Source organism: Bos javanicus, chromosome 14, assembly GCF_032452875.1.
Source record: "Bos javanicus breed banteng chromosome 14, ARS-OSU_banteng_1.0, whole genome shotgun sequence".
In the NCBI taxonomy this organism is placed as follows: domain Eukaryota; kingdom Metazoa; phylum Chordata; class Mammalia; order Artiodactyla; family Bovidae; genus Bos; species Bos javanicus.
This window is the reverse complement of record NC_083881.1, coordinates 22,074,975-22,098,438: the sequence shown is the minus strand read 5'-3', so window position 1 is coordinate 22,098,438 and position 23,464 is coordinate 22,074,975. Positions and strand designations below refer to the sequence as shown.

The window sequence follows — 23,464 nt, the reverse complement described above, 5'->3', positions numbered from 1 at the left end:
TGGCTTGGAGAATTTTGAGCATTACTTTACTAGTGTGTGAGATGAGTACAATTGTGTGGTAGTTTGAGAATTCTTTGGCATTGCCTTTCTTTGGGATTGGAATGAAAACTGACCTTTTCCAGTCCTGTGGTGACTGCTGGGTTTCCAAATTTGCTGAGATATTGAGTGCAGCACTTTCACAGCATCATCTTTCAGGATTTGAAATAGCTCAACTGGAATTCCATCACCTCCACTAGCCTTGTTCGTAGTGATGCTTCACATTCCAAGATGTCTGGCTCTAGGTGAGTGTGAGTGATCACACCATCATGATTATCTGGGTCGGGAAGATCTTTTTTGTACAGTTCTCCTGTATATTCTTGCCACCTCTTCTTAATATCTTCTGCTTCTGTTAGGTCAATACCATTTCTGTCCTTTATTGAGCCCATCTTTGCATAAAATGTCCCCTTGGTATCTCTAGTTTTCTTGAAGAGATCTCTAGTCTTTCCCATTCTCTTGTTTTCCTCTATTTCTTTGCATTGATCACTGAAGAAGGCTTTCTTATCTCTCCTTGCTATTCTTTGGAACTCTGCATTCAGATGCTTATATCTTTCCTTTTCTCCTTTGCTTTTCATTTCTCTTCTTTTTACAGCTATTTGTAAGGCCTCCTCAGACCGCCATTTTGCTTTTTTGCATTTCTTTTTCTTGGGAATGGTCTTGATCCCTGTCTCCTGTACAATGTCACGAACCTCAGTCCATAGTTCATCAGGTACTCTATCAGATCTAATCCCTTAAATCTATTTCTCACTTCCACTGTATACTCATAAGGGATTTGATTTAGGTCATACCTGAATGGTCTAGTGATTTTCCCCACTTTCTTCAATTTAAGTCTGAATTTGGCAATAAGGAGTTCATGATCTGAGCCACAGTCAGCTCCCAGTCTTGTTTTTGCTGACTGTATAGAGCTTCTCCATCTTTGGCTGCAAAGAACATAATCAATCTGATTTTGGTGTTGACCATCTGGTGATGTTCATGTGTAGAGTCTTCTCTTGTGTTGTTGGACGAGGGTGTTTGCTATGACCAGTGAGTTCTCTTATACACTGCTGCTACTGCTGCTAAGTCGCTTCAGTCATGTCCAACTCTGTGCAACCCCATAGACGGCAGTTCACCAGGCTCCCCTGTCCCTGGGATTCTCCAGGCAAGAACACTGGAGTGGGTTGCCATTTCCTTCTCCAACGCATGAAAGTGAAAAGTGAAAGTGAAGTCACTCAGTTGTGTCCAACTCAACAACCCCATGGACTGCAGCTACCAGGCTCCTCCATCCATGGGATTTTCCAGGCAAGAGTACTGGAGTGGGGTGCCATTGCCCTCTCCCTCTTATACACGACCATGTGTAAAATAGATAGCTAGTAGGAAGCTGCTGTATAACACAGGGAGTTCAGCTCAGTGCTCTGTGATGACCTAGAGGGGTGGATGTGGGGAAGGTGGGGAGGAGGGTGGTCCAAGAGGGAGGGGATATGTATACATATATGGTTGATTTACTTCATTGTACAGCAGAAACCAAATTGGCAATGTAAAGCAACCATACCCCACCCCACCCCCACCCCCTGCAAAGAAAAAGCAGAGCTGGGGCCCATCCTACAACTCCTGGGTATAATGCTCTGTGGCCCCACATCCAGGAAATGTGCTTATTATTTACCGACACCAATGACAGTAATCTATGACAGCGATGGTGTTGACTCCTAGTCTCCAGATGACTATGATAGTTTCCAGTTGTAATTAAGTACATCTGACCACACTGATTCTCTGTGATCAAAATTCCAATGTCTCATTCTTCTCATACTCAGTGAGTAGTGAAGATTCCAAGACTAGTTATGCTTCCAGACCTGCAGATGAGATTGAATGACTGAGTTCAACTCTATAGGTACTAAGTCAATTCATCATGAATGGCTGTTAATTCTCTATTTCCCTACTAAATTGCTTAGTTCTCTAAGGTCCTAAAAGAATAATAAAAATTCTATAATAGCCTGATTTACCTGAACCTAAGGAGTAGTATTTTGGGGCTTCCCAGATGGCTCAGTAGTAAAGAGGCAGGGAATGCAAGAGATGCAAATTCAATCCCTGGGTCAGGGAAGAGCCCCTGGAGGAGAAAATGGCAACTCGCTCCAGTATCCTTGCCTGGGAAATCCCATGGAGAGAGGAGCCTGGTGGATTACAGTCCATGGGGTCGCAGAGTCAGATGTGACTGAGCACGACGCAAGGAATAGTACTTTAGGGCCTAACAGAGAAGCCTCTGATAATTTAGTTAGTAAGGGATTTACACCAAAGCTTTAGGAGAGTTGGCCTCATAAAAGTCAGACACCTTTGTTAAGCTAAATCCACGGAATGCAGAATATTGTTATTCTGAAATGAAATTCAATATAGTTGACTCTGTGTGATGTCCAAAGTTTCTATTTATTTATTTTTTGCAAGAAAGCTTTCAGTCTTAGTGCGGCAAGGCTTCCAAAATGATTGACAGCCATAGTCTATTTGTAAATCATGCATTTCTTTTTCACTTCATATAAAGTTTCTCTTAAGAAGATAAAAGGAAAAAAAAAAAAGAAGATAAAAGGATTGGGTCAAGAAGGATTCATATAAAATTCTGTAAAGCAATTACCCTTCAATAAAAAAATAAATTAAAAAAAGGATTTATATTGTGATATTTAATTCCAAGACTTTTCAAGGTTTAATGTCAGTAACTTCAAGAAATGAAAAACTCTTTTGTTAAAACCCTAAGAGCTGGTGGAGACCAGTGCAAGCTTGACTGGTGCGGGTGACAGAGACGCTCACGATCAGCAGTATTCTCTTTCTTCACTGTGCTGTTGTTCTTTTAGTCTCCAAGTCATGTCCAACTCTTTGTGACCGCATGGACTGCAACACCCCAAGCTTCCTGTCCTTCACTATTTTCTGGAGTTTTCTCAAACTCATGTCCATCGAGTCGGTGATGCCATCCAACCATCTCATCCTCTGTCGCCCCCTCCTCCTCCTGCTCTCAATCTTTCTCAGCATCAGGGTCTTTTCTAATGAGTTGACTCTTCGCATCAGGTGGCCAAAATATCAGACCAGTGTGTATGTGTATATTAAGTGTCCAATGCCATTGTCATTTGAATCCTAAACACACATAACACTAACCCCAGACCCAAATCTTGGCCCTGCCTTATAGTGGAGACCCAGGGACTTCTCTGGTGGTGCAAGGGTTAAGAGTGCAGGGGGTGAGAATTTGATCCCTAGTCTGGGAGAAAAGATCCCACATGGCTCTGAGCCAAAAAAACAAAACATAAAGCAGAAGAAATATTGTAACAAATTCAGTAATGATTTAAAAAATGGTGCACATCAAAATTTTTTTTTAAAGTGGAAATGCAGAGCAGAATCCACAGAGGAAGCTCTAGAGCTTGAGGGCCTCCCAACTGTGCACTTCAGCATTCCCCATGGGACTGCCCGGCTCATTAATTAAATTAAAGCTACCTCCTTCACAGGTCCCACCTTGACATCTACACTGAGCTTCTGTCCAGTCTAATCCACTCCCACCTTGCATGAGGGGTGATCTCTCTGCTGGCAAATGTGATCATGTTACTCTCTCCATCTAACCATTCAGTGGCTCCTGGTGTCTCTGCAGGACTCAGTGGGGCATAGAAGACCTTTCCTGATTTGTTGGTACTCTGCTGATTCACCCAAGTTTCTCACTGTTCTTTTATACTCAAAGTTCCAATCATTTTAAGATTCCTTCAGTTCCTAAAATCCCCTTGTTCATTCACATTCCTGTTCTTTGTATAGACTGTTGCCTCTACTGCAGTCCCACCCCTTTCCCCATGGAGGCCTCCTTTTCTCTCCAAGGGCCATCTCCCACTCACCTTAGATGCCATTTCCTTGGGATCTCGCCCAGGATGGGTGAGCAGCCTGTCTGCTTTCTCTGACCACAGCACTTCCTGCCCTGTGTTGTAACACTGACTGTTCATTTCCCCTGAGTCTCCAAGCCCAGTGTATGTCAGAACTGTGCCTTACTCAGACCTGTGTCTCCAAAACCTAAAGCCATCCTGGGATGGAATGTGTATCCACATTTTTTCCCAAATGAATGAACTTGGGAATGACATGACCTGAGTTTGATGATTGTGGAGGCTGGGTAATGGGTTGCTGTTTAGTCGCTAAGTTGCTATAGTCGTGTCTGACTCTTTGTGACGCTATGGACTGTAGCCCGCCAGGCTTCTCTGTTCGTGGGAATCTCCTGGCAAGCATACTGGAGTGGGTTGCCATTTTCTCCTCCAGGGGATCTTCCCGACCCAGGGATCTAACCCATGTCCCCTGTACTGCCAGCAAATTCTATACCACTGAGCCATCTGGGAAGCTCATGGGGAATGGACACTTAGGGTTTTATCATGCTGTTTTTCTCTGCTTTTAGGTATATTTGATGTTTTTTGTAACAAGAAGATCTTACAAAAGACATGGTGTTTAACTTACCAAGGATGTGTCTCAGTTCAGTTCAGTTCAGTCACTCAGTCATGTCCGACTCTTTGTGGCCCCATGAATCGCAGCACACCAGGCCTCCCTGTCCATCACCATCTCCCAGAGTTCACTCAAACTCATGTCCATTGAGTCGGTGATGCCATCCAGCCATCTCATCCTCTGTCGTCCCCTTTTCCTCCTGCCCCCAATCCCTCCCAGCATCAGGGTCTTTTCCAATGAGTCAACTCTTCGCATGAGGTGGCCAAAGTACTGGAGTTTCTGCTTTAGCATTATTCCTTCCAAAGTACACCCAGGGCTGATCTCCTTTAGAGTGGACTGGTTGGATCTCCTTGCAGATGTGTCTCACGTCTTCTTAAATTGCAGAAGACCAGAAACAATAGTATAGAAGCAGTCCCAATTCCCTGCACACACCTCAAGGATATGAGTTTATGAAATGAGTGTTTGGAGAAGGCCTGATGCAGAAGGGAACACAAGCCAGAGCCTGCACTTCATTTGTCCCCATTGATCAGGCCGGATCCACCAGTGTCACAGCTGAGGACACAAAAGCCAACAAACAGGATGGCAAGAACAAAAGCAGCCATTGTTCCATCCAAAGTGGACAGTCTGTGACGGCCGGGAAGACTGCTTGCGCTTGTGCTTCCCCACTGGTTCCTTGTGAACCGGGTTTTGTGTGAGCCTCACTCAGGCTGCACGGGCTCCCTCCCTCTCCGCCTGGCTGCCTGGCTGCCTGAGAACTTGTCAGCTGGCCCTGATTTCTTTCAGTTGGACTCACTGGATGGCTTTACCCGGCATTTTAAAAAGACTGTTTTTCTTGAGGAAGCTGGAGGTTGGCACCTATTTGAAATGACACATCTTGGGGCCAGTCAGGATTTGTAACTATCATTAATTTCCCTCGGGACATGAGACATTGGCTGAAGAAAGATTTTAACAGTGACCTCACCTGATGTGAAGAGCCGATTCATTGGAAAAGACTCGGATGCTGGGAAAGATTGAAGACAAGAGGAGAAAGAGGCGACAGAGGGCGAGATGGTTGGATGGCATTACCGAATCAAAGGACATGAGTTTGAGCAAACCCCAGGAGACAGTAAAGGACAGGGAAATATGGTGTGCTGCAGTCCATGGGGTTACAGAGTCGGACACAACAGCAGCTGAACAACAAGTTAAAGAGGTCAAGAGAAAACATCTCTGATTAGGGTCTCAGGAAGCACAGCAATAATGCAATTCTATTTACTAATCCATCAGTCAATCAGTGTTGACTTACAATGTGCCCAGCAGGTGGAAGCCCATTTTGTAGGAGGAAATAACCAGGTTAACACCTGGTTATTGGAGACTGTGTGCCTGCGTGCTCAGTTGTGTCCAGCTCTTGGAGACCCCATAGACTGTAGTCTGCCGGGCTTCTCTGTCCATCAATTGGGCTACAAATCAAACACGTGGGTCTGGGGAGTTTACCAGGATGACAGGGCTAATAGGAAACCTAGATCCTTGGGTACAGGTTGTTTTTTTAAAATTCAAAGTATCTGATAAAAAAAGAACCAAATGAAATTCTATCTGGCAGGTATTACTGTCTTGATTTTATAGATGGTAAAACTCAGAGAATTAAAGCTAACTTGGGCCTGAATTCAAACCCCATTCCTGCCGTTCCAGAGACACTGCTTTAGGTCCTCACTCTGGTGGCAGCTTGGCCCTGGCTAGGATGCACAGAACGGGACACCTGCAGCTGGGATAAAGAGGTCTTCAATTTATCAGACTCCAATTAGTTATTAATACACTGGAGCCTCAAGTTTCACTAGCTTGAGATCCTGCAACCGCTTGAATTTCCGCCATTCACCGTTCCTCAATCCCTTCGGTCTTTTACAAAACAGAGCACAGCCATCCTGCTGTTGGGATCCTCAGTGTGGTCACTGCATCTGTGCCTGCGATGGAGGGCTGGGTGCCAAGAGAGCAGCTGAGTGCTGAATCCTGACTCAGCAAGAAGGCATTTGAAAATGCAGTCAGCTTTCTGCTTCCATGATTACCTACAATCCAAAGGCACTCTATTTTTTCCCTTTTTTGATGTCACTTATGGAAAAAGAGGGAGAAGGCAATGGCATCCCACTCCAGTACTGTTGCCCGGAAAATCCCATGGATGGTGGAGCCTGGTAGGCTGCAGTCCATGGGGTCGCTGAGTCAGACACAACTGAGCGACTTCACTTTCACTTTCCACTTTCATGCATTGGAGAAGGAAATGGCAACCCACACCAGTGTTCTTGCCTGGAGAATCCCAGGGACGGAGAAGCCTGGTAGGCTGCAGTTCATGGGGTCACACAGAGTCTGACACGACTGAAGCGACTTAGCAGCAGCAGCATGGAAAAAGAGAGCCTGTTTCTGACAGATGAGCCCAGCAGAGTTCTCCTGGCCTTTGGTCAAGACTGTGCAGAACACAGGAGGTTCTGAAGTGAAGGGATGATGCAGGGCGGCCGGCTTCTTTGTAACCAGAGGTAGAATCTGGTGCCTGATGGGTTTGGGGCTGGACCAGGCTGCAGCATGGCTTCGGGGGAGGCACCAGAAACAGCCACACACACCAGGTCTCTCTCATGCTCAGGTTTTATTTGCCCCAGATTATGCTATTGGGACTTCACACTTGTGGACCTAATATTAGCAGTCCATGCACATTTTGTGATGGGAACAATATATTAGTTCATTCATATCTAAGTAAACTTAGATGAGCAAACTCCAGGAGATCGTGAAGGACAGGGAGCCTGGCATGCTGCAGGCCATGGGGTCGCAAAGAGTTGGACACGACTTAGCAACTGAACAACAACAACACATCTAAGCACCAAATGAACTTGAACTTTATTTTCTTTCCTAATGGGAGAAGTCAGGCCAGAGTGAGAGGATGAGGTGCCCCAGGTGTGACTGGGGGTGTTGGGGAAGGTTTGAGGTGAGGGCTTGGCACAGGCTAATGGCTGTGGTGCCTGGGAGACCTTCTTAGCTTCCTTCCCTCAGGTCCTCCCCTCCTCACCTGCCTCCCTCTGTGTTATCAGGATGCATGAGGGGTGAAGAGGGGCCCCCAAAGCCTGGGCTTTCCCAGGGGCCAAAACATGGTGGACAGGTCTGGGGCTGGAACCCTGGGAAAGGGGAGACCTTGATGACACTAGTGAGTTGTTAAAAACAGTTTGCAGCTATTTTTAGGAAAAGACAAAAACAGAAAAAAGGCAGTGTTAGGACATGGCTCTTAGTTTCTGATTAATATGCTTATAAATCCAGCAAACTTGTTCTGCATGTACTTAATTGCACGTATGTACTTAATTACGTGAAAGCATCTACATAATTAAGTACATATCCTCCTACGATGGCATGGGTGGCAACACTCTGAGCTTTCCACTGAAAACTTCAAAAAAAAAAAAAATCTCCTTCACACACACGGCTTTTCCGGCAAACGGTCACAGACAAAAGGCTTACATATACGCAGCTTGCAGAAGCAGAGAGAGTAGACTTACTACACAATTGGGAAAGGTGGTGTGAAATTGCTAATATCAGATGCTTGGACAATTTCTTTCTGTGGAAAATTCTGAAAGAGATGGGAATACCAGACCACCTGATCTGCCTCTTGAGAAATTTGTATGCAGGTCATGAAGCAACAGTTAGAACTGGACATGAAACAACAGATTGGTTCCAAATAGGGAAAAGAGTTCATCAAGGCTGTATATTGTCACCCTGTTTATTTAACTTATATGCAGAGTACATCATGAGAAACCCTGGACTGGAAGAAACACAAACTGGAATCAAGATTGCTGGGAGAAATATCAATCACCTCAGATATGCAGATGACACCACCCTTATGGCAGAAAGTGAAGAGGAACTCAAAAGCCTCTTGATGAAAGTGAAAGAGGAGAGTGAAAAAGTTGGCTTAAAGCTCAACATTCAGAAAACGAAGATCATGGCATCTGGTCCCATCACTTTATTGCAAATAGATGGGGAAACAGTGGAAACAGTGGCTGACTTTATTTTTTTGGGCTCCAAAATCACTGCAGATGGTAACTGAAGCCATGAAATTAAAAGACGCTTACTCCTTGGAAGGAAAGCTATGACCAACCTAGATAGCATATTCAAAAGCAGAGACATTACTTTGCCAACAAAGGTCTGTCTAGTCAAGGCTATGGTTTAACTGTGATGTTGGAGAAGACTCTTGAGAGTCCCTTGGACTGCAAGGAGATCCAACCAGTCCATTCTGAAGGAGATCAGCCCTGGGTGTTCTTTGGAAGGAATGATGCTAAAGCTGAAACTCCAGTACTTTGGCCACCTCATGAGAAGAGATGACTCATTGGAAAAGACTCTGATGCTGGGAGGGATTGGGGGCAGGAGGAGAAGGGGACGACAGAGGATGAGATGGCTGGATGGCATCACTGACTCGATGGACGTGAGTCTCAGTGAACTCCAGGAGTTGGTGATGGACAGGGAGGCCTGGCGTGCTGCGATTCATGGGGTCGCAAAGAGTAGGACACGACTGAGTGACTGATCTGATCTGATCTAATGTTTTATTCATTCCATGTGGTCCTATTTTGCTCAACTTTTTTTTTGTTTTACATCACCTCCAGCAACCTTTCCTGATAACTTAGAGGTAAAAACAGTCATGTCTCCGTGAATCTGGATGGTTAGGTGACCCACACTGGATCCATCTGGTCTGACTCAAGACAGCAGAGAGGGTCACATGAAGCCTTCACCATCCACTCCGGTACTCTTGCCTGGGATATTCCATGGGCAGAGGAGCCTGACAGCTGACAGCTGATGGAGTCACAAAGAGTAGGACACGACTGAGCACACACAATGGATAGAAAGATGCTAGAACTCAAACACTGAAAGCAAGTCTGTCTCCTTCGAGTACCTGGGTGTCCTGGGAAGGCCACACACTGGTTCAAAGTTACAGTCGCTCAAAATGTGTGCTGGACAACTGTTTAAGGTTGTCTCACAGCCCACAGGACTGCCAGGACTGGCTTGATCCAGGGGTGGGTACCAGACCCCACTGGACTCGACTCTCCTGGGAACTGGCAGTGAGGACTTGGCGAGCAGACTCTTCCACAGACCCCTGGGGTCAGGTTCCTGAGCTGCCAGCTCCTGCCATTTCCTTTTATCCTCCAGTCAGGTGCAATCTGAACAGGCAGCTGCAAACACATGTTGAGACTAGACTTATGATATTTAAATCATTCCTCAGTCTGTTTTTGAATAATAGTTCTTGAAATTGTCTCTTATTTGAGAACTGCTGTGTTGCTATGCTCCGTCATGTCTGATTCTTTGCGACGCTATGGACTGTAGCCTGCCAGGTTCCTCTGTCTGTGGGATTCTCCAGGCAAGAATACTGGAGTGGGTTGCTATTTCCTTCTCCAGGGGACCTTCCTGACTCAGGTATTGAACTTGCATCTCTTGCATTGGCAGGCGTATTCTTTACTGCTGAGCCACTAGGAAGCCCTACAGGGGTATTCTTTACTGCTGAGCCACTAGGAAGCCCTACTTGAGAATAAATCCTGGTGATTTTTAATGCTGAAAATTCAGCCTCACATAATCAAAATATATTCCTTTGGAAAAACATATTTGGTTACATCACTAATGTCAAGTTAAATTACATAGTCCATAATTTGGGTTTTACTCTTGAATATCTGAATATATTCCAAGGTTTAAACTATTATCTTTCAAAAGAGTTGCTACATTTTAAAATTACTTTCTTCAGTCAATTTAAATGCAATAATTATAAAGCCATTCTGTAAAGTTTCTAACTCCAGGCTATGATGCCTCCCAGCCTGCAGAGAAGCCCTGTGTGGCTTCTATCACAGCACCCGGGAAGTGAAGACATGTTTGAGAATCCTGAGACACCAAGGAATAAGAGGCTTCTTATCTTGTGCCCTGAGTCTGGTGTGATGGGTAAAGACAGGAAGCCCTACAAAGCCATTGATTTTAGAATCACTGTCATTTGTTCATGTGTTCAGAAACTCTAGATTTACATTCTCAAGAACAAAAGCAAACTCAGGCTAAGTTAGAAAACTACATAATGCAATACACTCTTGATTCTCATTCAGAAAAAACTTCAGAGGAGTGAAGAAACCTGTTAAAATGCTGTCTACCTTTGCTAAAACAAGCCACCTGGTGGCACTGGTGGAGACGTTTGCCTCTAAAATATAACCCAGTGGGAAAACCCAATTTTTTTTTTTTTGGAGCAGAGCAAGGTTTACTACAGGGTCCTGCAAGGAGACGTGTTGCTCATGCCCTGAAAAGCTCATGACCTGAGCTCCCAGGAGGGTTTCAGCAAAGCATTTTTAAAAGCCAGGTTGCTGGGAGCAGGTGTTGGGTGGCAGGGTGTGAGATGAGCTGGTGTGCAATTCTCTGATTGGGCTGATGGTAAGGTCACAGGAGGTGTCACAGGGTCACAGGCTCACAAGATCAGTCCATAGGCTCCAGAAGGCCTGGGGCTGTGTGCTCACGGTCCTCAAGTAGTCAACATCTTCCATTTGATGGAGGGTTTTTACATTTGTAAAACAACTCAGGAAATGTGCTATATGCAGGGAGAAGCTACAGCAGAGGGAAGGACTGAAGGCCTGTCCCTGCTTCCCAAAGCCCCACAGTTGGGGGCGGGGTGGGGGGAGGGGGTGTCCTGCTCCATTAGAATTCCTCCCTTTTCTTTGATACTTCTCAACCTTGAGAACAAAGAAAACCCAACCTTTAATGTAAAACTCTGAAAGACAATTATGTAAGCATTAAAAAAATTGTAAACATGACCAAAACTTTATTTAAAAATTTTTGTCTAAAATGTTGAAGAATAGGACTGATGTGGGTCTTTTCTGTACACTATTATTTTCAGAGTAGAAAAATCTTTACTTCCATTGTGGAGAATGGAGAGGCTGACACTGGGTTTTAGGAAGCAAACAGTTGGCTTTTCCATAATATTCCCAGTGGAGGAGAGAATTGCATTTTCCCAGCAGCCTCCTTGATGATAATTAATGGAAAACAGTTAATGACCCAACTCTTTAACCTCAGAGGACTGACTTTTTCGGGTCAATTGAAAAGTACGGATTATAATTGTACATTTTTTTATGCCTGTAATATATATATATATATATATATATATGTATGTTTTAAAGGTATGCATTCTTTTAAAATTGAAATACAGTTGATTTACAATATAATGTTAGTTTCAGGTGTATAGCAAAGTGATTCAGTTCTGTATACATGTATATACATTCTTTTTCAGATTCTTTTCCATAACAAGATATTGAGTAGAGTTCCCTGTGCTAGGTGTGTATCTGTTAATCCCAGACTCCTAATTTATACCGCTTCCCAGCCATTCACTTTGAAATTGATCACTATTTCATTGATTACGGTGAAAGGCATAAGCTGGTATCTTAGATGCTTCATCAAGTTAAGATAGAGTCCAGATTAACTATCTAAAACTCTAGGGTGATAACACTACTCTTTTTAACAGGCTGAAAATAGTTTTGCTCTTTTTTTTTTTGCAGCACCATGCACCATGTGGGATCTTAGTTCTCTGACCAGGGGTTGAACTTGAGCCCCCAGCTTTGGGAGCAAGGAGTCTTAACCACTGGACTGCCAGAGAAGTCCCCAACAGTTTTGCTCTTGAAAGTGAAAGTCACTCAGTTGTGCCCGACTCTTTGTGACTCTCTGCACTGTAGGCCACTGGGCTCCTCTGTCCGTGGGATTCTCCAGGCACGAATACTACAGTGGGTAGCCATTCCCTTTTCTCGGGGATCTTCCCAACCCAGGGATTGAACCTGCATCTCCTGCATTGCAGGGGGATTCTTTACCACTGAGCCACCAGGGAAGATCCCCATAGTTTTGCTCTTAATGCCACACCACTGACCTGGCTTCTGTGAGCCAGAAACTGAGCAGCAGGAGAACTCTTTACACGTTTCTAAGGACGACACCACGGGCTTTGTTATGGTCCCTATAAAAGGAAGACAATGTAGCTATGGTCACTGAGAACTCAGAGTCCCTGGGTCCGGAGCCTGGGGAACCCTCCTCCTGCTCACCTGGAATCACCTGCAGGGGGACCTGAGGATTGCTCGCCAAGGATGGAGGATGTAACCAGGACAGACTTCCAGATGAGCCTTTCCTTAGGCAAGTTTGTGAGCCTCTCAGTTGTTAATTACTACAGAATTCTTTTCAGAGGGCCTTTGCAAAGGTAAGAACCAACTCTGTCCTTGGGGAACTCGCTCTTTCACAACTGGAGACAGGACAGGATAACTTTGTCTTCTGAATACATCGATGTATATGTATATGGTGCTGGATATTGGAAGCATAATTCCTTTCTTGCTAAGAGATTTTTCCTTTCTTCTTTCTGCTCCCTGTATTTGCCATAAAAAGCTCCCTTGTCTTGGTAGGTACCTTTGGGGGCCTTGGAGTTTATCTCTCCCCTTTCAGTGTGTAATGTCTCACAGTAAGGGCTTTGATGGGCTTCTCAAGGGGTCACACACCTGGACAGGAGAGCACCTAAAAGTCTGCACTCTCAGAGGGACAGCAATTAAAATGACGTTGAAAATAATTTTATGTAGAAAATTTTCTGGTCTAAGCTCTGATCACTTTTATTACTGGGAAAGAATGCACACATGTGTATGCATCTATCTGTATTGACAGATGGATGGGTAGATAACTGCTCACCAGCGTGGCTGTAAAGTTTCCTCTCTCTCACTTTTATCACTAAAAAGAGCTCCCGGTCCAGGGAGCACCCCGTCTCCCACTTGGTCTCTGTGCTCTGAATGGAAGGAAGCAGAAATCCTGGTGGAGAAAAACTAAACCCGATGAAGCCAAGTTCATCAGTGTGTGTCTGTGTGTGTACATGTGTAGGTGGAAAGATGTTAATTTATTTTGTAGTAAATTAGCAGTTTTGTTGGGCTCTTTGGGGAGAATGCACAGATAAATCACTACTGAGGATGCTGGCTTCCAGCCTGAGAAATTACAGCCTGCTTCTAAAGCACAGCCAGAATCTATCGACTTAGTAACGAAGTCAGCGTCAGAAAAAACCTGGGTTCGAATCACCACTTAGCTGACTACAAGCATGTAACAGTGGTTTTTACAAACATGCTTTCTCATCTCTAAAACAGGTTTGACTACCTCAGTATTTCTTACCTAATGAAATCGGTTAAGAATCCAAATAAAAAAGAACAACAGGAAGAACCACAGTAGACAACATATTTATGCAACACAAATGAATTGTTATTTTCAGTCTAACCTGCCTTTGGAAGGCTTTTTTTTTTTTTTTTACACATTTAATTCTGAAATTATTATAGATTCACTGGAAGTTTCACAAAAGAATATACATACAGTGGTCCCGCACACTTTTCACGCAGTTCCACCCAATGGAAACTTCATAAATTGTACAACATCAAAGCCAGGAGACACATTAGTATAATTCTAAGAGCTCATTCAGATTTCATAAGTTTGTATGCACTCATGTGTGCGTGTGGTGGGGAGGGGTTGCCATTTTCTTCTCCAGGGGATCTTCCTGACCCAGGAATGGAACCCGCATCTCCTGCATTGGCAGGTGAATTCTTTACCACTGAGTCACATGGGAAGCCCTACAGGTGAGTGTAGTTCTATGCAATTTTAACACATGTGGGCACTGAAATCAAATGTACCTTCCTATTGAACCACTGAAATCAACTACCTTCCTATTGAAAAAGCTTCCCAATGACTTAACAAACAAACAACTTCTCCTTGTGCCAGTTGGTTAAAATAACACCAGGGAGGAACTTCCTTGGTTTTCCAATGGTTAAAACTCCATGCTACCAATGTGGGGGGCCTGGGTTCCATTCCTGGTCTGGGAACTTAGATCCCATATGCTGTATGGTGCAGTCAAAAGATAAAACAAAAATCTCTGGGGAAAGGGCAGATCTGGATAATTAGAATCTGCAAATACATGATTATTGTGAGGATATGAGCCAAGGCACAGGCAGTTTCTAGTGCTGCAGAATCTGGACAGGTCTTCAGTTGTAGAATTTATCAGCATTTCTTCTGAGCTCTGATCATTATTTGTCACAGGCATTGACACATGTCCATCCCCCTCCACACCAAATAGCCTTTTAAGAGGTGCTTCTATTAATAGTTAAGAGGATTGACAGACTTAAACTGTACTTTCTGCAAAGATACACACAACGCTGAGTAGGAAAGTGGTTACTCTTTGGGGAAATCACGTTGTCTAGTGATAGAAATTCATGCTTAAGAAATTCAGCTGGGAAACTATGACTTTAGGAAAAACACCCTTAGTTCCTAAATGGTCTTTCATGCCTGTATTAGTTTTACCAAATTTTTTTTTCCCTCAAGCAATTTTGGTGGAAAGCAATCTACACTTTTTCATTGGTGGTGTTTTAGTCACTCAGTTGTGTCCAACTCTTGCAACCCCATGGACTGTAGCCTGCCAGGCTCCTCTGTCGATGGGAGTTTCCAGGCAACAATACTAGAGTGGGTTGCAGTTTCTTTCTCCAGGGTATCTTCCCAACCCAGGGACTGAACCCAGGTATCTTACATCTCCTGCATTGCAGGTGGATTCTTTACTGACTGAGCCACGAGGGAAGCCCATATTTTTTTCATTACTACATGGGATATAACTTTTATGTCAGAATATCTAAACACTGATAGTAGCCATAGAAATCTATGTCTAGGTTTTCTGCTTTTTAAGACAATACTTCCTGAAACAAACAAACAAAATGTAGTCATTTGCTGTTGTAAAGGGAAGCTGTTTAGGTTGGAGAAAACTGGATGAATCAGGTTGTTATCAAAGTTCGAGTTTTTCTCTTGGGTTTAGTTTGGAAGCCTTTTTGATAAATCATCAATAAGGTAAAGTGAGCGCTGACACTAAAGCTTGCTTATGGTTTTATATTCTTTCTGGATAAACCCTTTCCTTGCCAAGAACGGTCACGGACTGGGGAGATGGTCTTACCTTGACATTGTGCATGGCTGTGGCACATCCTTCATTTTCCATGGTTTGGTGAACGTTCACATTATATGCCTCAGTCCACGGCGGAGGCAGAAATTGTATCCGCCTCGATGGTCTGGAGAAATGTTTCTGGTGGCCCTGTTGGTTGTCTTGGGAAAGCCTGGGCATGTTTTTACAATAAAGCCTCAAACGAGTCCTGTAGCTTGATTTTAACAATACCAGCCCAGGGTCCACTCTATTTCTCTTCCTTTGGCTGGTGCTGGGCCATCGCTTAGTCTGCTGGGGGCCTCCCTGTAAAGTCGCATCCATCAAAGCAAGAGGATTATCTGTGTTGTGGGTCAGCAGTTTATCCACGGTCCGTGGGCTCTATTCCAGGATGAGCCTCTGAGTTTGAGAGTCTAGGTATGTTCTGACTGCCCTCTACAGGTTGCAAGTGAAGTGAAAGTGAAGTTGCTCAGTCGTGTCTGACTCTCTGTGACTCCACGGATTGTAGCCTACCAGGCTCTTCATCTCTACAGGTAGCAACATACTCCTAATTCAAATTTAATGCTAGATCAAAACTGAAAGAAATGATTCAAGTGATATATTGCTTAGTATATCATGATAAAGGAAATAGATCATGTGGTAATATTCTGCGTTTGTAGTGTGTGATATGTGAAAAATTTGGACCATACTCTCGAGAGGCAGAGGAGCCACTTTATCTCGGTCTCTTAAAAGGTTCTTCTAGTAGCAGTCAGCTTTGTGGCTGGAAATGCTTGCTACACTCATAACCACACTTCACTTCAAGGATTATTACTTTTTATTTATGTCATGTAGAATTAATTGAGGACTTCCCTGGTGGCTCAGATGGTAAAGAATCCACTTGCAGTGCAGGAGACCTGGGTTTGATCTCTAGTTTGGGAAGATCCCCTGGAGGAGGTCATGGAAAACCACTCCAGTGTTCTTTCTGGAGAATTCCCATGGACAGAAGAACCTAGTGGGCTACTGTCCATGGGGTCACAAAGAGTTGGACACGACTGAGCGACTAAGCACAGCACAGCACAGAATTAATTGAAATCATTTCCTTATGCGATAGTCATCTAACCATGAAGTCAAAACTTGGCTTCTACATCATACTTCCTTTTTGTAAAGTGCTTTATAAATATCAGATTATTGGACTTTTCCTGGTGGTCCAGTGGTTAAGTCTCTGCGCTTCCACTGCCGGGGGCCTGGGTTTGATCCTTGGTCAAAGGTATCTAAGGCCCAGGTAGCTTCTGCTGGGTCTGCAGGGGTACAGAGGTGAGGACCCCAGGTATGCATTGCTGGGGACTATGAACTGAAGAAACTTCCTCTCATAACATAGTCCCAGGCCCCCAAAATGGATATATAAAACTAACATAAGTTGGACCTCACATCATGTTAAAAAATTAACTCGAATCATAGACCCAAATTTAAGAGTTAAGACTATAAAACTTTTAAAAGAAAACTTAGGAGAAAATACTTGTGATCTCAGATTAGGCAAAGCCTTCTTAGACATAATATCAAAGTGCAAGTGACAAAAGAAAAAACAGGCAAACTGGATTTCATCAAAATGAAAACCTTTTGTTTTTCAAAGGACATCATCAAAAGAGTGAAAAGATACCCACAAAATAGGGTAAAATATGGCAAATCATACATACATAATAAGGGACTTATATCCAGAAAATATAAAGAGCTCTTAAAAAAAAAACAACTAGAAATGGGTGAATTTGTAAATAGACGTTTCTCAAAAGAAGACGTGCAAATGGCCAAAAAACATATGAAAAGATGCTCACCATCTTTAGCAAGTGGGGACATCCAAGTCAAAATCACCAAGGAGATACCAGTAGGTAGGCTTTAATCAAAAAGACAGACAATGACAAGCTTTAGTGAGGATGTCAAGCACTGGCACCCTCACACACTGCTGGGGGGGAGTGTAAAGTGATACCTTCCCTTTGGAAAACAGGGTTACCATTCAATGTAGCAGTTCCCTTGTAGATATCCGCTGAAGCCAGAGAAGTGAAACATGTTTACCAAACACTTGCATGCAAGTGTCCAGTATGTAAATCAACCCACATGCCCATTAACTAGTGAAAGGTAGACAAAGGTACACCCGCACAATGGAATATTTATTCAGCTGTAAAAAGGAATGAAGTACTGATATGTACTGACACACGAATGAGCCTTGAACATATATGAAGTGAGAGAAGCCAATCACAAAATATCACATGTTGTATAATGCCACTCCTAAGATGTCCAGAGTCGGCCAGTCCTTAGATACATAGAGGAGCGGCTGCCTAGGGCAAGAAGGTTTGGGGAGAGATGGAGAATGATGGCTAAAGAGTAAGAGGTTTCTCTTTGGGGCGATGAGAATGTTACAACACTGACTGCAGTGATGGTTGCCCAACTCTGAGAACACAGTAAAAATCTGACATTTGGGATCTATGTCTCAGCATATGTTTCATAACTGAGACTCGTTTTAAGAACGCCTGATTCGCTGATTTGTCAAATCCAAGTGAAAGTTAACCGACTTCAAAGCTCTAAATTAACCTTTTCGGAATGACGGTTACGATAATGATCAATGAGCTTTGGCCCAGTTCTTCGCTTCTGGCGCCTACCGGCCCTGTCCCGGGGACTGCCGGGTGTCCGGGTGGGGAGAGTCCCTGTATGCCTCGTAAGCGAAGGGCGCTCCGGGAGCCGTTTTGGGCCCTCCCGGCTTCCACCTTCCGCGCGGTCACGTGCTCCGGCTCACGTGACCGGCACTCCTGTCATTCCGCCGCTGCCGCTCCGGGTTCCTCCAGCCTATTCCGTCCTCAACGTCTCCTCTGTGCGGGACCGCCCCCGCCGCCGCCGCCGCCGCCGCCCAGTCCTCCGGACTGGGAGGACCCCCGACTCGGCTGTGACTCGGCGCCCGGACCGCTGCGTCCTCCTGCCTCTTCTGGGTGCGTCGGGGGGTCCCGCGATTCGCGGGGTGAGGCTGCTCTCGGGTCGTTCTGGCTGCGGCCCCGGCCCTGCGAGCCTGCGGTTTCTCCGCGTCCCTGGCGCGCGCTGGCTTCCTCCTCGGCCCAGGCGCCCCCGGCCCTCCTCCGGCCCCGGGTTCCCAGGTGTCTTTCCTTCCCGGCCTCAGCGGCGTTTGCGGAACCGCAGAGCCTCCCCCGCAGGGTAGGGCAGGGTAGAGCGTGGACGGGCGAGAGGTGCTTTCCCCGGGTCGGGGCCGCGGCTGTGGCCGGCGCGGGGTTCGGGTTGTCCAGGGCCTAGGTGACCGCCCGCCCGCAGGCACCGTCGCCCGCCGCGGGAGGGCCCGCCGAGGCTGGGCCGTCTCGATTCCGCGGTCCCAGTTTGGCCCAGGCGGAGCCTGTTTATGCTTGGCCCCGGCCGGTCCGCAGTGCCTCTGTTTGTTTAGACAGCAAATCCTCAGATGTAGAGATTCCTTCCAGACTGACTTAAGGTCATTGGGACCCTGGAGAAGAATTTGGGTTGTGGTTTTAGCTTGTTTTTGGTCATAACTAACTGTGAGCTTTTATTTTGTAAACTGCATCTTATATTTTGTGTCGTGATACAAGCAGGCTTAAGCTTTTATCTTTAAGTTTAGGAGTGAGAATTACTTAAAACCCATTTTTGTGCATTCATATTATCAGATCAGTCTCCCATTGTTGACTGAGCCTAAAATGTATCTCTGTTTCAAAAAATTCTCTCAATATTGATTTTGAAACTGCTATTTTGATTGAAAAAAGAAAGCTCTGCCTTCTAAGAGATCTTACATTCCCAGTTTGAATGTTTTAATTTGAATAAAGTTGTAAAAAGACATGTAGATTTTTCATGTCACTTTAAAATGGTGCTTAGTAAATGTAAAGAAAATACTTGGTTGTATCTATATTATGCAAGTTCTTATTTTTAAGTCTTATCTCAACTGTATATCAGAGAAGGCAATGGCACCCCACTCCAGTACTCTTGCCTGGAAAATCCCATGGACAGAGGACTCTGGTGGGCTGCAGCCCATGGGGTTGCACAGAGTCGGACACAACTCAAGCGACTTAGCAGCAGCAGCAGCAACTGTATACATTTAAAATACTTTCTTATCTTGTATGCCTATTCTAGTAAGTATGATTTCTGAATTCAGTATCTTATGAAAGTGAAAGTCGCTCAGTCCTATCCGACTTTTTGTGACCCCATGGACTATACAGTCCATGGAATTCTCCAGGCTAGAGTACTGGAGTGGGTAGCCTTTCCCTTCTCCAGGGCATCTTCCCAACCCAGGGATAAAACCCAGGTTTTGCGTATTGCAGGCGGATTCTTTACCATCTGAGCCAGGAGGGAAGCCCAATATCTTATGATTACTTTTAAAATCTTACTGTGGTATTAGTGCCAACAAATGGAAAAAATTCCCTGAAAAGTGAAAACCTATAGAGAACACGTCTATGGAGTAGTGCATAACTGGACAAGATTTGAAATATTAATGATGTTAATGTTTAGGCTTTTTATTTTTATTTATTTTTATTTTAATATATTTTATTAAGGGCTATAAAAATATCCAGAAAGATAAATAAATGTGATGCAATGGTATATGGCCTAATATGAAGAACTTGTTTTCACTGCATTGTTTTCCTTCACAATGGCCTTCAAATCACAGAAGGCAGTTATTCCATGCCATTTTCTCTTCTTTTATTACACACTGCAGAATTTCTGAATCAGTATCCCGCCCTCGATCTTCTCATTTATAAATCAAATTCATTTTCAATCCATTGTTTAGAGGGAGCGTATTTTTTTCTGTTCCACAAAGAGGACTTTTTTTTTCACTACTGGATCATAATGGAGTAGAGTCAGTTTCTCCCATAGTCGGCTTCTCTTAGTGTTGAAGGAAAAACCTGTTCCAGCTTGGCTCACCATTTTCACCAGAATTGTTTTTGACTTGCTCTTGGCAACTTGAGAACTCGAAATGAGTGAACTAAAAATTCTGAAGTTTTCTCAGTTAGAACGTCCAGAGATTCTGCTGATACACCAGTACAGAGGGCGAGGGAGAGTCCCACTTCTGCCAGCCAGATTCTACCATCTGAATGAGCCCCAGCGGACCTGTTTAGGCTTTTTAATGTTTGAGATGAATGTTCCTAGAGATTATGGTGATAATGATGCTATTGATGATAATAGTAGCAGTTGTTAAAAAACAATCACACCTTGTATTCTGGTTTTGCCTTGCATGCAAATTGAAGATCGGTAGAAGAACAGTCAAGATCATAAGTTTAGGTGACCAAGATGGATATTCGGGGCGCTGTGGATGCTGCTGTTCCCACCAACATCATTGCCGCCAAGGCTGCGGAAGTCCGTGCGAACAAAGTGAACTGGCAGTCCTACCTGCAGTAAGTGCTGGTTTGCAGTGAATCAGGCTGTCATGTGCCTGTGCTTCGGCCTTCTTCATGGTCATGCTTCTGTGAGAGGAACACTGGAAAAAGCCTAACAAATGTGGAAGAAAACACTTCCTCCTTAGAACTGTTAGCTGTCACCCAGCTTAGTGTGATGGAAACAGCTTGGGGCTCCAGTGGGCAGGCTGTGCTGCTCACAGTGCTTAAAATTTTTTTTTTTTTAATATATGTATTTATTTTTGGCTGTGCTTGGTCTATATCGCTTTGCTTGCATCCAGCAGGGGCTACTCTCCAGTTACAGTGCACGGGCTTCTCATTGCAGTGGCTTCTCTTATTATGGAACATGGGCTGTAGAGTGTGAGGGCTCAGTAGTTGTGGTGCATTGACTTAGCTGCCTTGTGTCATGTGGGATCTTCCTGGACCAGGGATCGAACTGGTGTCCCCTGCATTGGCAGGTGGATTCTCTACCACTAGATCACCAGGGAAGCCCCTCATAAAGGTTTTAATTTGTCAACTGACTTAAAAAGGACTTTTGAGGTGTTAGGTAGAACTGCCTTTTAGATTCATAGTTTGACCAGGTGAAAGGAGTAAATGTGCAGTCAGATGTGCGCTTGACAGAACTGCAGGGTCAGAGGGGCGTGGAGGAGGGTGGAATTGGAAGCAGGAAGCCTATTGGGTTGTGCCCATGGGGCTGAGCCACCCCCAAGGGGCATGAAAGAGGGTGTGATTGGAAGCCAGAAGCCTGCTGGGCTGTGGCCAGGGGACTGAGCCCTCGAGAGGCAGGGAAGTGGGGAGTAGAGTGAAGTCAGGAGGAAGAATTGTCAGGACTGCCTGACCGGGCTGGCTGTCACAGAAGGGGCCAGAGCTGCTGACCTGTTAGGTTGGCTTGGGTGGGGACAGGCTGAGACTGGCTAGTGCCTAGAGGTGGTATTTTATTGAGTTTCGGGGGACCAGGCCTGTGCTGACCACCTCATGTGAATTGTTTCATCTTCAGTCCAGCCCCTTAAAGACAATGTGGTTCTTGTTTGCATCCTGTGGGTCAGTGAGCTCAGGTCCTGGGAGGCCCCTGAGCAGGAGGTGGTACAGCTAAGCTCTGAAGACAGGTCTGTGGGTGCTGGGCCTGGGGTCAGCACTCGCAGAGAGAGGAGAGAAGCATTCTGTATCAGTAGCTCATAGGGACCCTTCAGTCCTTACTGAACGGAAACCTCCTTCTCTCTTTCTAGGGGGCAGATGATTTCTTCTGAAGACTGCGAGTTCATTCAAAGATTTGAGATGAAAAGAAGTCCTGAGGAGAAGCAGGAGATGCTTCAGACTGAAGGCAGTCAGGTGATTGGTACAGATAGCAGACCACGAGCCCTGCCCTGGGTCATTAGACATTCTAGAGATTTTCTCAGTGATTCTTTGACATTCCTCTTAAGCAGGTGTCATAGTTTTACTAAAAATTCTTTTTTATTGGAAGGCATTTGAGTGATTTCTAGTTTTCTTTGTTAATTTTGGAAAAAATGTCGTACTGAATGTGTATATGTTCCTCCATCCTTTCCGGCATTTTCTGAAACTTTTTTTTTTTTTTTAAATAGAGTAGATTCCTGGCATGGAAATTACTGTTTCAAAGTATACAGTATTTTCAAAGTTGCTTAACATTTTTTTTTTTTTAAAGAAAATTCTTTGTCTACTCTGTATTCTCACTAGAACAACATCTAACTCTGCCACCCATCAGATTTTCTGATATGGGGCCCTGATGGGCTGAAGGATCTGTCGTACAGGCTAGCCCAAATGTACAATCCTGGGAAGTGTGGGAGGAGGCATGTAACGAGTGCCAGTCTTGTTGAATTCTAGAGCGATCGTGACTCAGTTCTTAAATTGTAGGATGGAAACTTCTGATTGCAGCACCTGAACTGAATTCCTGTACTTTTGCTGCTTTGGTATTCTGCTTCCCCATAAATGTATAAGCCTTCCCAAAAGACCAAAAAAACGCAAACATCAAAACAAAAATTTAAAATTAGATTGTCTATGTAACTTCTTCTTTATGGTATCAAGCATTGATGATGGCTAGGTCTGTCTGTTTTAAAATAGTAAACATTTGATGTGATTAGAAATTATAAAAAATCTGATGTGAGTATGGCCCTCCTGTACTTGGTCACATATGTGTGAAAGGATGCATTTTCTATAACTGCGTCCTCATTTAGGCAAGAGAATAATATTTTACTGAAATTCCATTAGAGCGTTGTATCTGCAGTTGAAAACAGTGATTAATGTTCATTTCCTTTTTTTTTTTTTTTAGTGTGCTAAGACATTTATAAATCTGATGACTCATATTTCCAAAGAGCAGACAGTTCAGTACATACTCACCCTGGTGGATGATACACTGCAGGTGGGTGTCTTCCTCAGCAGACATGTTCGGTCCTCACCTTGTTGTGTTTTCCCAGGAGTAGCATTTCTGTAAGGTTTCACTTAAGCACTTGTTCGCTTTCAGGGTGTGATGGTGTGTTTTTCTTCACTGTGGGAGTTGTCGTTTGCTTATCATGGTGAAGACGGGGCTGTCCCCACACTGCACACTGGCTGCTGTTGTGGTTTGCAGGATGTTGGGGGACTGGTGTGTCTCTTTTCCACATTTCCTCTGAGTTCTGTGCTGAACACAGCAGGGCTTGATGTACCCCCACAGGCTTTCTGGTTGCTCGGCGTACTCACAGATGACATGGCTCCTTCTCCTTTAGTC

At 44.5% G+C, this 23,464-nt stretch overlaps 2 protein-coding genes across 6 annotated transcripts in view; one reads left to right on the top strand and one right to left on the bottom strand.

Moving 5' to 3' along the window:
* The window catches only part of RGS20 (regulator of G protein signaling 20), a 58,503-nt gene extending 42,876 nt beyond the window's left edge, over nt 1-15,627 (bottom strand). The window contains exon 1 of the mRNA XM_061438762.1: nt 15,390-15,627. Coding sequence (XP_061294746.1) covers nt 15,390-15,562 — 173 coding nt within the window. The 5' untranslated portion in view covers nt 15,563-15,627. The remainder of the gene's footprint in view (nt 1-15,389) is intronic.
* Nucleotides 1-23,464, top strand: part of ATP6V1H (ATPase H+ transporting V1 subunit H) — a 73,911-nt gene that overhangs the window by 8,332 nt on the left and 42,115 nt on the right. For 2 of the 5 annotated variants that reach the window (XM_061438746.1, XM_061438745.1), the window contains exons 1-3: nt 17,958-18,362; nt 20,599-20,745; nt 23,030-23,119. In XM_061438746.1, the coding sequence (XP_061294730.1) occupies nt 17,973-18,362; nt 20,599-20,745; nt 23,030-23,119 (627 nt within the window). In that variant the 5' untranslated portion in view covers nt 17,958-17,972. Of the gene's footprint in view, nt 1-17,957; nt 18,363-18,398; nt 18,554-20,598; nt 20,746-21,971; nt 22,075-23,029; nt 23,120-23,464 lie in introns of those variants that run through there. The other 3 variants (XM_061438748.1, XM_061438747.1, XM_061438749.1) reach the window with 3 other exon arrangements.